General features: G+C 41.1%; 1 protein-coding gene and 1 long non-coding RNA gene across 2 annotated transcripts; both read right to left on the bottom strand.

Moving 5' to 3' along the window:
- Window positions 1-2,431: 2,431 nt before the first annotated feature.
- LOC145942301 (uncharacterized) lies at window positions 2,432-3,895 on the bottom strand. Its single transcript, XR_014426346.1, has 4 exons — window positions 3,812-3,895; window positions 3,608-3,731; window positions 3,357-3,457; window positions 2,432-3,214 (listed from the first exon to the last, which is right to left on the bottom strand). It is a non-coding gene; the product is annotated as an uncharacterized LOC145942301 (long non-coding RNA).
- Window positions 3,896-10,370: 6,475 nt separating this feature from the next.
- Window positions 10,371-10,871, bottom strand: LOC145941408 (uncharacterized). Its single transcript, XM_083047526.1, has one exon. The coding sequence runs from the start codon at window positions 10,869-10,871 to the stop codon at window positions 10,371-10,373; it is 501 nt and encodes a 166-aa protein (XP_082903652.1).
- Between the last annotated feature and the right edge of the window lie 1,837 nt (window positions 10,872-12,708).

Genomic DNA, 12,708 nt, shown 5'->3' on the forward strand with positions numbered 1-12,708 from the left:
AGTTGATTCTTAATTGTGAACAAATTAACAGATATAAAGAAAATAGAAGGGCATATGCCACTACCAAATTTATTAAAAGGAATACGTACACCAAAAAAAAGAATTTTAGAAGAAAAAACACAAGAGGTATATACGTAATAATAATAATTCTTACTGACCATTCATAATTTCTCAATGTCTATTCGATAAACTTCCTCACGTGTATTTTTCGGCTCTTTCCAAATCTTCCTCTTCTGTTTCGTATCCTCCGCAATCTTCAAAATCTTTTCAATCTTTTTCGATTATGCCACGTGCTTCTTCTCGATATCGATGTTCTTCTTCGCTATCCGCCATACTCTTCTCCGCGCCGTGACATTTTAATCGTCGATCGACTTGTCCTTGAAAAGAGAGACAACCTTATTTTATTATTCTATTATCTTTTTTTTATTTTTATTACATAGGATAATTCCTATCTTTAATATTTTACAATAATATGAATCATTTTATATAACATAAAAAAGTTATTAAAAAATTAAATTTTAAATTTTTGATTATCTTACTTTCGTCGATCAACTTGTCCTTAAAGAGAGACAACCTTATTTTCTTTTCTGACTTGGCAGAATCTTGTTGCTGCAACCTCGGTACGTTCTTCGCCTTCATCTTTTTCTGTATCTGCTCCTCAAAATAGTTTGCCTTTTCCGCCATCGAACATTCCGAGATATTCAACAAATTAATGTCCTCGATGATTTTTGACCTCATGACATCCTACATATATAATATATATTCTTTTTTATCATTTTTATATTATATATAATAGATATAATAGATATTATAATAGACATATATCTATTATATATATATATATATATGTTTGTAATTTGTATTTTAGTGGTACCATTTTTTAAGTGAAATGTTTATTAACGGGATCTTTGGCTCTTAGAAGGACCGTCCCGCTAATTTTTTTCGTGTTCTGTATATTAGTGGGACTGTCTCGATAAAATCTTTCTAAATGCAATGTATTTTATCAGTACCTTTTAATATTTTATGTCCTTCTAATGTACAATAGACGTATTGCTATCACTTTTTTGCTCGGAAGTATTTTATGAGAACCATGTCCTTCTAATGTACAATAGACGCATTACTATCACTTTTTTGCTATGAAGTATTCTATGACGACCATTGCACACAATTGAATTTTAATCAGCATAGTTTCAGAAAAAGTACAATCTTTTTTACTTGTTTTTCTTCTTTATAATATTCATATTCTTTATAATGTTATTCTTATTTTTATAAAAATATATATTATATATAATATTCGTATGATTAAATCATAACTTTGTGTGATTAAATTATTTAATCATCAAACTAACTCGTAATTAATATTATTATTTAAAAGCTTGGTTATGAAAAATTTGGAAATGTTATAATTAATTGATTTATTAATTATACTATTTATAAAAAAGAATATAAATGATAAAAAAAATCTTATTGCATATTTTTAAAAAATATTTTTCAAGACTTCATATAACGCACATTATTTAATATAAAATACAGGCTTTCTTAACTATAATAAAAAAATTAAATAATGGCATATTATTTAAACGAAATTAAGACTAAAAGCAAAAAATGTAAAAAAATTGCGTTTTAAATTAGATATTTTAAAGATATTTTTACATTATAACTATCTATATAAAAAACGGTGAACAACTTATAGTTTATTGAAATAAATTTTTCATAAGTCATAAGCTTTTTTTTCATATTTACAAAAGATAGTTATCAATACAATCAATGTTCAATTATTATGAAGCTAAAGAGGACATTTATTTAATATATTATGTATGTACAAGAAACTTATAAAGAAATTAAATAGATATTAAGATAAATAAAAATATAATATATTTTTCAATGTGTGTTTGAGAAATAATTAAAAAATATATACATTTTAAATTATTATTTACTTTATTTTTGATTATATAATAGTTAAATTTATTATTATTATAGTACAATGTATTATTATATTAGTTCAAAAATTTAAGATAATTATTTGGCAAAACTATAGACCGATGAAAATTTATAGAAATTCTCCGAAGAGTGTTGACGAGATTTTTTACATTAACTATACTATTAAACGCATCATATTTTTCATAATGTATCGACTTCAATGAATGACGAGTGAATTATGCATAAAACATGCATTCATCTGTTTATTTATTCATTAATTTTATATATATTCATTCATTTATTTATTCATTTAAGCGTATTTTATCCACTTATTCATTCATCTATATGTTTATAATTTATATTTACTTATTTCTATCAATTACAAAAATAATAAATAGAACATAATATAAAACTAGTCCTTGGAAGTAAATAAAAAGTCAATAAATTATAAAAATGTGTCTAATAGACAAAGACTATAGATAATACACGAAATAATAATAAGCTTGTTAGAAAAATGTTCTAAAAGATATACAATAAATTACTTTGCAATTATACTTCCAATTACGTATTCCTTGTAGAAAGTTATGAAGCTTATTTATATCTGCTTTAAAAGGCAAAATAATTTCTTTGCATCTTTTATTTTGATTCATTGTCTCGGATGTTTTAGTAATATGTATGAGAAACAAATAAGATTTGTTTTCTATTCCTGCACTGACTGAACTATACACACTGGTGCAATAAGTTAGAGTAAGACAAGTATATTTCGTCTCACTCTAACTTGTTACATCATTTCTGAAGACTATATGTGTTACTAAAACAATATCTGAAACAATAAATCAAAATAAACATCGTAAGAAGATTGTTCTTCCTTCTAAATAAGATATTGTAGCTAACAGCTACAGAAGCTACAGAACTTTTTACAAGATAAACGTTGAACAACTTATATTTTGAAAGAAGAGTTTTCTTACGAGGCATGGCTTACACTTGCAAAAGTAACATTAACGTACAAGTATTCAACCGTCGTAGAGCTGGAGAGATAAAAAAAACACTCATTGAAGATTACAAGACTTATCAAGGAATTAATTATCAAACGAATGAAATGTATGAAACACTTTCTTTTCTTAGCAAAAGTGTATCGCATAAATGCACATAGACTTGATCGGAATCCAATATATCTTAAACAATTATCAAATATTCTTCAACTTTACTTGACAGCCTATTTTTGCGAGATTTTTTGCTCTTCTTCCATAATTTTTGCTTGAGTAGCTAATCAGTTTCTCTTTTGCAGTCCAGTCTAGTATAAAAGAAATACAAAGTTGTTATATTATACAGAAATAAGTTATACGCACACAATAAAAAATACATTACATGGACATAAAATATTATTAATTATTAATACAAGAAATTATTAATACAAGAAAAAATATAGTACTCACATGCCTCATTACAATTTCGCGAATCTTTAGCAAAGGCTTTTTGATATTTCCTTTGATAAGGTCATAAAATATAAATTATTAAAAAATCTACTTTTATTTTTCTGCAATTTAAAATAAAAAATTATTACATATTTTTTTATATCTTTTAAAATACTTTTCGTAAAAGACTTGTGAAAATAAGTGTTATAAGTTACAATTATTAGATTTTTAATTAGAAATTTGTGTTATCTGACTTATAAAGAAAAACTAACCTGACTTGAATTTGTAATCATGTAAAACAGATTATGTGTTAATTGTCATTCCGTCACATCGTTTATAGTGTTCGGTAATAATTATTTCCTTCAAAACCTTTTAGAATTCCTCGGATTCATTTACCTTAATATTAAAAATTATTTTATTAAAAATTAAAACTGATATCAACAGAAGTTATGTTTATTTATATATATGTGACTTACATATAATACAAGTTATATGACATATAAATAAGTTTTCTCACATGTTACTTATATTAAATAGTACGAATTAGCAAAAGTCCGCAGACATCCTTTAGTCAATCTCGCATTATTAATTACAAATATAACCTCACACTTACATATATGATTTCTGAACACAAGACGTTGCAATGCTTATAGCCTTAAGGTGCCTTTACATGGTAGTATCAAGCGTCAAGCGTCTGCGTTTGCGCAGATGTCAAATGAGATAGAATTTAGCTTCTTGCGGCTAATAATATTAATAAAAATAAGGCCCTGCGCACAATACAGAAAATATTAGGAATAAATATTAAATATTAAGATTTTAAAATAATAAAATCGAAAAAACTTATATAAAAATACAAAGGGTATAAATAAGGACTAGTAAGGGCTATAAGTTAAGTAAGAACTCTTCATACCCGAATTTATATTTTTATATCAGAGCTTTTTGATTTTATTATTTTAAAATATTAATATTTAATATTTATTCCTAATATTTCCTCTATTGTGCACAGGGTCTAACAAATATAATGAATATATTTAATATCATATTAATTTTTAGTACTAATGTGTGCATATCTTTTTGATCTCGATCTATTCGTATGATTCATTATGTTATTAGCAGCAAGAAGCTAGAATTTTCATTTAACATCTGCGTAATGAGTCTCTGCGCAGATGTTCGACGCTTGATGCTACCGTGTAAAGGCACCTTAAAGCGACACGGTAATCGATCAACTTATCACTTTTATAACTTTTTTAATAAGAGTCAAAGATTGATTTGTTACTGCATCGTTTTCTGCCGCACGGCAAGTATTACGACGTCCTATATACAGAAGCCGATATAGGCTGCGGTCGAGAATGCGCTACTAATGCTTCCAAATATCATTCTATCTTTGTTCTACATTCCATAAGAATAAAAATAGAATGATTCGAAGTGAAAGTCGTCTGAAGTGAGAGAGATAGAACGCGAAGACGGCCAGTCTCTATCGCTATCCTTCTTTGTTGAAAATCGTCACAAACAGTAGTAAGAGATGGAGATTGGCTGTCTTCTCGCTCTATTTCTCTCCTTTTCTGACCACATTAGGCTGGTATTCATAGTAAATATTTAGATATGAGTGGCGCCATGCATGCTCTATATCACGGAGGTTCCATGCTCCATATCGATAACAAGAACCAAAAAAACACACATGCACACTTCTGCATGCGTTTTACATTTCCAATGTAAATAAGGCTGTATTCATAGTCCGATCTTATATTTAAAATCATCTCAAGTCCGAGCTTGAAATGCTATGCAGCCATTTGATTGGTTGAATGTGATCTTAAGTCAACCTCTGACCAGACTTAGCCCGGGTCTACAATATGTAATTTAAGCCCTAAGCCTTAAGAAATTGGCCAATCGCAGTCAAGTATGAGGAGAATACTTGACTATGATTAGTCAATTTCTTAAGGCGTAAGGGCTTTCGCAGACGAATTTCCATAACCGTAACGTAAGGATTTGACTAAGGTCTGATATACAATAAGTCGTATGTCGCAGTCGGATGTCGGAACGTAAGCGATGATCCAATGAGGAAATTTTGTTATCAAAAAAGAAATTTTCTCATTGGATCATCGGTTACGTTCCGACATCCGACTGCGACATCCGATTTATTGTAGACCAGGCCTAATCGCGTTGTTCGATTCTTACGGCTACGGTTACGGACAGCAGAATCGAGCAACGTGATTGGTCGAATCCTTACGTTACGGTTATGTTTACGATTACGGAAAGTGTGTGCGAAGGCCCTTAAAGGCCCTTCTACAATGGAGTGTTTTAGTTGTAACAGCGCTAAGTCTACGACCAAAAACAGTATGAAATTTAAATATATTCTACGACTACTATTACGGTCTACGACACTCCATTGTAGAAGAGCCTTAAGACGATCTTAAATATAAGATCGGAATATGAATACCGGTCTAAATCTTACGATAATCGAGTTATTGCTCTATTATTTATCAATTTATTATGCTTTGTTATTTATTCTATCAGAAATAATTAGATTTTATATAAATAAATTGTATATACGTATTATATATAATAAACAAACATATGTCATATATAGGGTGATTCAAAACAACCGTTTGTCCTTAAAATGTCGTTTGTCCTTAAAATGTCGAATTCCTGGCTGAATTCTAAGATTTTTCCTTTGCCAAAATTTTATCCGAAGCTTAGTTTTCAAATTATAAAAGGAAAAATTTAGCGAATTACGGCACGAGTACGGGCGGTAGGCAGGAGCGGCGCAACTCATTATCCGACGCGGGCGATTACGCGAGGCGCTCGCTGCGATCAGCTGTTAACTACACGCGATGTGTGTGTGTGTGTGTGTGTGTGCGTGCGTGCGTGCGTACATTCTCTCTCTCTCTCTCTCTCTCTCTCTCTCTCTCTCTCTCTCTCTCTCTTTCTTCTTCTCTCACTCACTAATTTTTACCTTGTAGAGATGTTTGATGTCTTCTGATGAATAATTGTTGCACGACTAGAGTGGACAACAATGAGACGACACACCGTGACACACCGAATAATAAACGAATTTTTTTTCTTTTATAAATTGTATCGACACTTTGACGAATACACTCACGCACTTGATCGAAAATTACGCAGAGAGAATTTTCTCTTAGAATTTACCCTGAAAATCTTGGTAATCGTGGGACAATATGGTGTGGAAAGAATTTTATGAGAATTTTTCTGATTAATATTTATTACAATAAAAATAATAATATGTATCACAATAAAATATAAAATATGTTTGATTAATTTTACTATGCAATTTAGTAAAATTAATCAAACATATTTTATATTTTATTGTGATAGATATTATTATTTTTATTGTAATAAATATTAATCAGAGAAATTCTCATAAAATTCTTTCCACACCATATTGTCCCACGATTACCAAGATTTTCAGGGTAAATTCTAAGAGAAAATTCTCTCAGTTTATTAAATAACCGATTACAACACTAAATCACAATCGGTTACTACCGATTAATTATCAAAAATTACTTGAAAAAACGGGTTAAGTTAAATGCACAGCACAAGTTACTCGAAGCGGACGACAATAGAGTCTGCGGCGACGACAACAGACGGGCGACGCGACGCGACGCGACGACAACAATCACGCGGCGTTGCCGAACGTGTGATTGACGCGAGACTCGCGAAACGCTACCATGTCTTGCGGTTAATCGAAGCCTTTGCATTGTGAATGCGCAAATTTCGAAAACGTATAATAATTAAGTTATTAAAAAAAAAAGTATTATAATACATTATAATACTTTTTTTTTAATAACTTAACATTATCCGCACGTTTTGCCTTTTCTTTCTTAAACGAGACGTGAGAAAAATTATTATTTTTTTAAATTATATTTTGCGAACAGGATGTTCCACGTATAAATGTGTTGGTCGCTCTGAAAAGAGCGGATTGTTTTTGGTCGCTCTGAAAAGAGCGGATTGATTTTTAATTAAAAAAAAATTTATAATAGGTGCTCAAAATGAGCACCATCCATTCTAACGCAAGCTCTCATGCGTTTTAATAAATTTCTTTGGACGTTCTCCATTACTTCTTCTTCGACATTCCAAATTGCATGTCGCAATCTTGTTTCTAAATCGTCGACGTCCTCGGGAAGCGTTTTGTAAATCATTTCCTAGCAATATCCCCATAAAAATAAGTCCAAAGGATTAAGGTCCGGGGATCTTGCGGGCCAACGTATCGATTCTTCTTGTTTGTTCGGAAGGACATTGCCATCTCGTATTGTCTCTGAGCTGCTCGAAGTATGACGGGAGTCGATAGATTATTGATTGCAATGTCGATCTGCATCTTATTTATACGATTCGCGGGGGGCCGATGTCGCGGGTGTCGCGTGCCGCTATTCGTCGCGGGAGGCGTGGAGGGGGAGATCGCGACATCCCGCGGATTGTATAAATAATATGAAGATTTACAATGCAATCAGTAATCCTTCGATTATTACAAGCGTTAAGAGGACGATATGGCAGCGTACACAAACGAAGAATATTACGATATGTTGATGGCACTTGGCGAGTGTCACGGGCAGTATCACGTAGCTGCAAGACGATACGCCGAATTATATCCAAATCGAGCAAGACATCCGTCGGCTCCCGTCATACTTCGAGCAGCTCAGAGATTACACGAGACTGGCAGTGTCCTTCCGAACAAACAGGATACTGGGAGAAATCGCGATGCAAGAAATTTGCGAAACACAGAGCAAATTGTACGTTTCGAGCATAATCCTGAAACAAGTATTCGGGTGGTTGCTCGAGAACACAATTTATCTTATTCGACGGTCCAAAGAACACTCAAAGAAGAAAAGTTGCACGCGTTTCATTACACACGCGTGCAATATTTGCGACTAGAAGATTATGATGCAAGACGAACGTTTTGCGAAAATTTTCTGAGAAAAGTGGATCGAGATCCCAGATTTTCTTCTCATGTGATATTCAGCGATGAATCGTTCTTCACACGAGAAGGAATTTTTAATTCGCACAATATGCATTTTTGGAGCGAAGAAAATCCCAGAGTCACGCGGCTAAGAAATTTCCAAATTCGCTGGAAGATAAATCTGTGGGCTGGAATAATGGGTACTCAAATACTTGGGCCCGTTATTCTTCCAGACATCTTAACTGGCCAAACGTACGTGGAACTTTTAAGAGAAAATCTGCCAGATTTTTTAGAAGAAGTGCCACTATTGGAGAGGAAGAAGATTTTCTTTCAACAAGACGGTGCTGGGCCACACAACGCCAGAATTGTAACAACATATTTAAACGAGCAGTTTCCTGGACGTTGGATGGGTCGGTATGGCCCGATACGTTGGCCCGCAAGATCCCCGGACCTTTTTTTTTTTTTTTTTTTTTTTTTTTTTGGCACTGGAAACCTCATGGTACCACTCACCCCCGGGTAGGGGATGAGGGTTATGTGGGACTCCTTGTCCCCCATCACCGATCCACGTATGGATCGGCGGTGGGGTCCAAGACCTACCGCACTAAAACCACAGCGGGTGCCTACGCTGGCGCTTACGGGGATGGCAAGGAACTGCCGAAGCATTACTTCTTGCCATCCCCTGGCCTTACCTTCTCGGGGAGCATCTTCCCCGTGAGGAAGATACTCCCCCCCGCGAACACATCGTGCGGGCCTTCCCGGTTGCGGCGCAGGGGGGCACCGCCCCCACGCCGCGCCCTCCCAAAAAGTTTGGGGCGGGGTCACGGCTCGAGAGTTCCCGCTCGAGCCGCGACCCCCGCTCACGGAACGGGGCCCTCTCTCTCTCCCTAAAGGGATGAGAGATCCGGCCGACACTCCGGGAGCTCTTCTCCTGAGTTCCCCCCCAGAAGGGGGAGGAACCCTCCTGCAGGCAGTAGTGCCCTCCCACCGGCGCTCTAAGGCACCGGTGAGAGGGCCGCCCCTGCCGCGTCCCTACCCGGGGGACCACGTGCAATGGGGCTCCTAGTGAGCCCCTGTGGTCCCCGCGGCCCATGGACGCGGTTCCCTCCCTTTACGGGATTCGACCATCGGCCCGGGGGCATCGCCGAGGTCCTCCCCAGGGGGGTGGAACTCGGCAGGGGCGGGAACGGATGCCGCCCGACTCCCGGCCGCAGGGCTTACGCCGAGCGGCCGCCAGCCAGGCGACACCCGCCCCCGCCCTACTCTGTCTTTGCGCAGGGCGAGGGGGGCACAGCGCCCCTCGCCCGGCTACTCCTCCCTTACTCCACCATCGGGCGGGGGGGGGCACAGCGCCCCTCGCCCAGCATCCATCCCGCTTAGTTCAACCCATCAGGGGGGCGTCTCTTTGTTCGGCGACGAGGTGGTCCGCCACCGCGACCTCGCCTTGGCGGGCCGCCCCCGCCGCCGCCCCCTCCACCACGGGCACCACCCCTTCCCCGCGCCCCCTCAGCCCTTCCTCGCCGGGGCACCCAGGTGGGGTCGTCCCTTTCTTCACGGGATTCAGGGGTAAGCGTTTGCCTACCCCGTCTCCCCCGTCTCTCCCGCTCCCTCTCTGCCTCCTCCTTCTGCGTCATAACCTTGAAGCAGAAGGAGGAGACCGCCCTCCACTTTCGTCGTCTACCAGCATCTGTCCAACAACGTTGGGCAGATGCAAGTCCTCTCCTATGATGTTGACCAGGACTCCGCGCTCCTCTGCCCATGCAGGGCAGAACTCCAAGGTGTGTTGCGCGGAGTCCTGGTCCTCCCCGCAGTGATGGCACTGCGCCGTGCGTTCTTTCCCAATTTTACACAGATATTCACCGAAACATCCGTGTCCGGTGAACACCTGTGTAGTGTGAAACGATGTCCCGCCGTGAGATCTCTCCATCCACTCTTCCAGTCTAGGCCTCACGGCCCCGACGACCCTGTGCCCCGAATTTGTATGGGGCACATTTGACAGGTACTCATCAAACTTCCCTGTCATTTGTCGCCGGGCTTGGAGCCTGAGGATGCCCTTAACCCTGGCAGTCACTTGCATCCCCATTTCACGGAGCTCGCGCTGACGCTGGTATACTCCAGCATACATGTCAGCCACGAGCTCCATGGGGGGCATCCCCGCCAGTTATGACCGCCGCATGCGACACAGTCCTATATCCCCGGACGACGCGAATGGCCACCCTTCGCTGGACACGCCTTAGCGTATCCTTGATGCGTCTGGTGGCCATCGCGGCGTCCGCCCAGACTGGCGCTCCGTAGAGCGCCACGGAATTGACTGTGTTCGCGTAGAGTCGACGCACTCGATCATCCGGCCCTCCCAGGTTTGGCAGCAAACGGCTTAAAGCCGTCGCCACCTTATCTACCTTTATGGCTAAATGATCGAAGTGATCCTTAAAGCCCCAAGTTCCGTCCAGCAGTAGTCCCAAGTATTTAATGTTGGGACCCAGCCGGACGGGGACACCGTCCACTTGGACATGGGCCATCGGAGGTCTTCCACGTGTACCATCGTGAAAGAAGGCCGCCTCGGTTTTCCGAGGGGCCACTCCTAGACCCATGCCCTTTATGGCACGCACGGCGCATGCCACTGCCATCTCTGCCAATATCCTTGCTTCCCCCCAGTCCTTTCCCCCGGCCAGTACTAGCGTGTCGTCTGCGTAGCAGACGACCTTACTGCCGGGGGGAGGGCAGACCTCAATACACGGTCGTACGCGAGGTCCCACAGCAGGGGGCCTAAGACTGACCCCTGCGGGACCCCGCAGTACATCTCCCTCTGGCAATGGGTACCTTCTTTGTTACGGTACCCCAGGCCCCTACTTTGAAAGTAGGACCCTATGACCCCCACGAGATAGTCAGGGACGCGATGGTACTCCATTGCGTCCATGACCCTACCCCAGGGGAGAGTATTGAAGGCGTTAACTATGTCCAAAGACACAGTCACCAACACCCCCCCCCTCTTCAGTCACGGATTCCACGAAGGATCTGACCTTCAGGATGGCGTCCGTCGTCGAGCGTCCCTCGCGGAATCCGAACTGGTCCTCGTGGAGGTCGGGCCCCACTTCCTTAAGGTGCCGAACGAGGCGGTTGGTGATGATTCTTTCCAGCATCTTCCCCGCCTCGTCCAGCAGACAAATGGGCCTGTATGCCGCAGGCCTGCCCCCCTTTGGGATGAGGACTAAGTTAGCCCTCTCCCAGACTGGGAGGAAATAACTCTCCCGTAGGCATCCCGTGAAGAGATGTCTCATAAACCCGGATAGGATGTCCAGAGCGATTATCCGGACCCTACCGGGAACGCCATCCGGGCCGGGGGCTTTATTTCCTCTTGCCCTCAGCCTCTTGGCGATCCCGGCTATTTCATCCCCTGTCACCCCAAGGTCCACGTGCCACTCGTCGGGGCCCCCCGAACGTATCGGTTCTTGGGGAACCCTCGGGAATAGTGTGGACACTATGTCTTCGAGGACCTGGGGATCCAGGGATTCCGTCACCGAGGGCGCCCAATATCTTAGTTTATTCATAACTAATTTGTATGGGCGCCCCCATGGGTTTGAATTTAGGGAGAGTACTTGCTCGTCCCATGCTCCGGGCTTGGCCCGCCGTATCGCCGAGCTGAGCTCATACTTCGCACTCCTGTATAGCTCTAACATCTCGGCGACTCTCTCGGCGCTGCCGCGCCTTCTAGCTCTAGTGAAGCGGCGTCTGGCCTGGACTGCTTTGCTGCGTAGTTCCGCAATTTCAGCAGTCCACCAGTACGCCGCTCTGCGCGGCACGGACTTGGCTCGGGGCATGGAGAAGTTGCACGCATCCTCCATAATCTCCCCAAGCCAGTCCACCTGGTCCTCCACACTATCTTCTGGCAACTCTGTGCCAGGCCAGGTCGCCGAGAGAACGGCGGCCCTTAACCTATCCGGGTCTAACTTCCTCAGGGCCCATCGCTTCGGTTGTGGCTCTGCCTCCCCTTGGGCGCGGCCAAGCACCCCCTGGCGGGTGACTTCGACCCTCATCTTGATATATAAATGGTCAGAGAGGGTCTCCTGATCTGTCACCCGCCAATCGGTTATCCTGTTGGCCGCGTTTGGGGAAGCCCACGTCAAATCTATGACGGACTCCCCCTGCGGCCTAACGAGGGTGCTCCTCGTGCCTGTGTTTATCAAACACAGGCCGAGTGCCGCCGCCCAGTCCTCCAGGACTCTGCCTCTCCTATCGGTGCGGCGGGAGCCCCAACGCGTTGATTTCGCATTGAAGTCTCCCGCCACAATCACCGGACAGGGCAGCCTGCCTCTGACAAAGGCCGCTACTCCATCCAGCGACTGCTCATACTGTGCAGAGTCCATGTTTGGAGACAGATAGCACGCAACGACCACGATGAGCCCCCATTCTACTGAGACGTGAACGGCCCCCTCCCCGATTTTAGTGCAGGGAGGGGAGCCGTTC

This window comes from Prenolepis imparis, unplaced genomic scaffold (assembly GCF_030444845.1).
Source record: "Prenolepis imparis isolate NDT839.2.m4 unplaced genomic scaffold, iyPreImpa1.0 SCAF_10, whole genome shotgun sequence".
NCBI classification, from domain to species: Eukaryota; Metazoa; Arthropoda; class Insecta; order Hymenoptera; family Formicidae; genus Prenolepis; species Prenolepis imparis.

What these genes read in the sequence shown, in the direction of transcription:
- LOC145941408 (XM_083047526.1), bottom strand. Translation starts at nt 10,871, where the DNA reads ATGGCAGTGGCATGCGCCGTGCGTGCCATAAAGGGCATGGGTCTAGGA.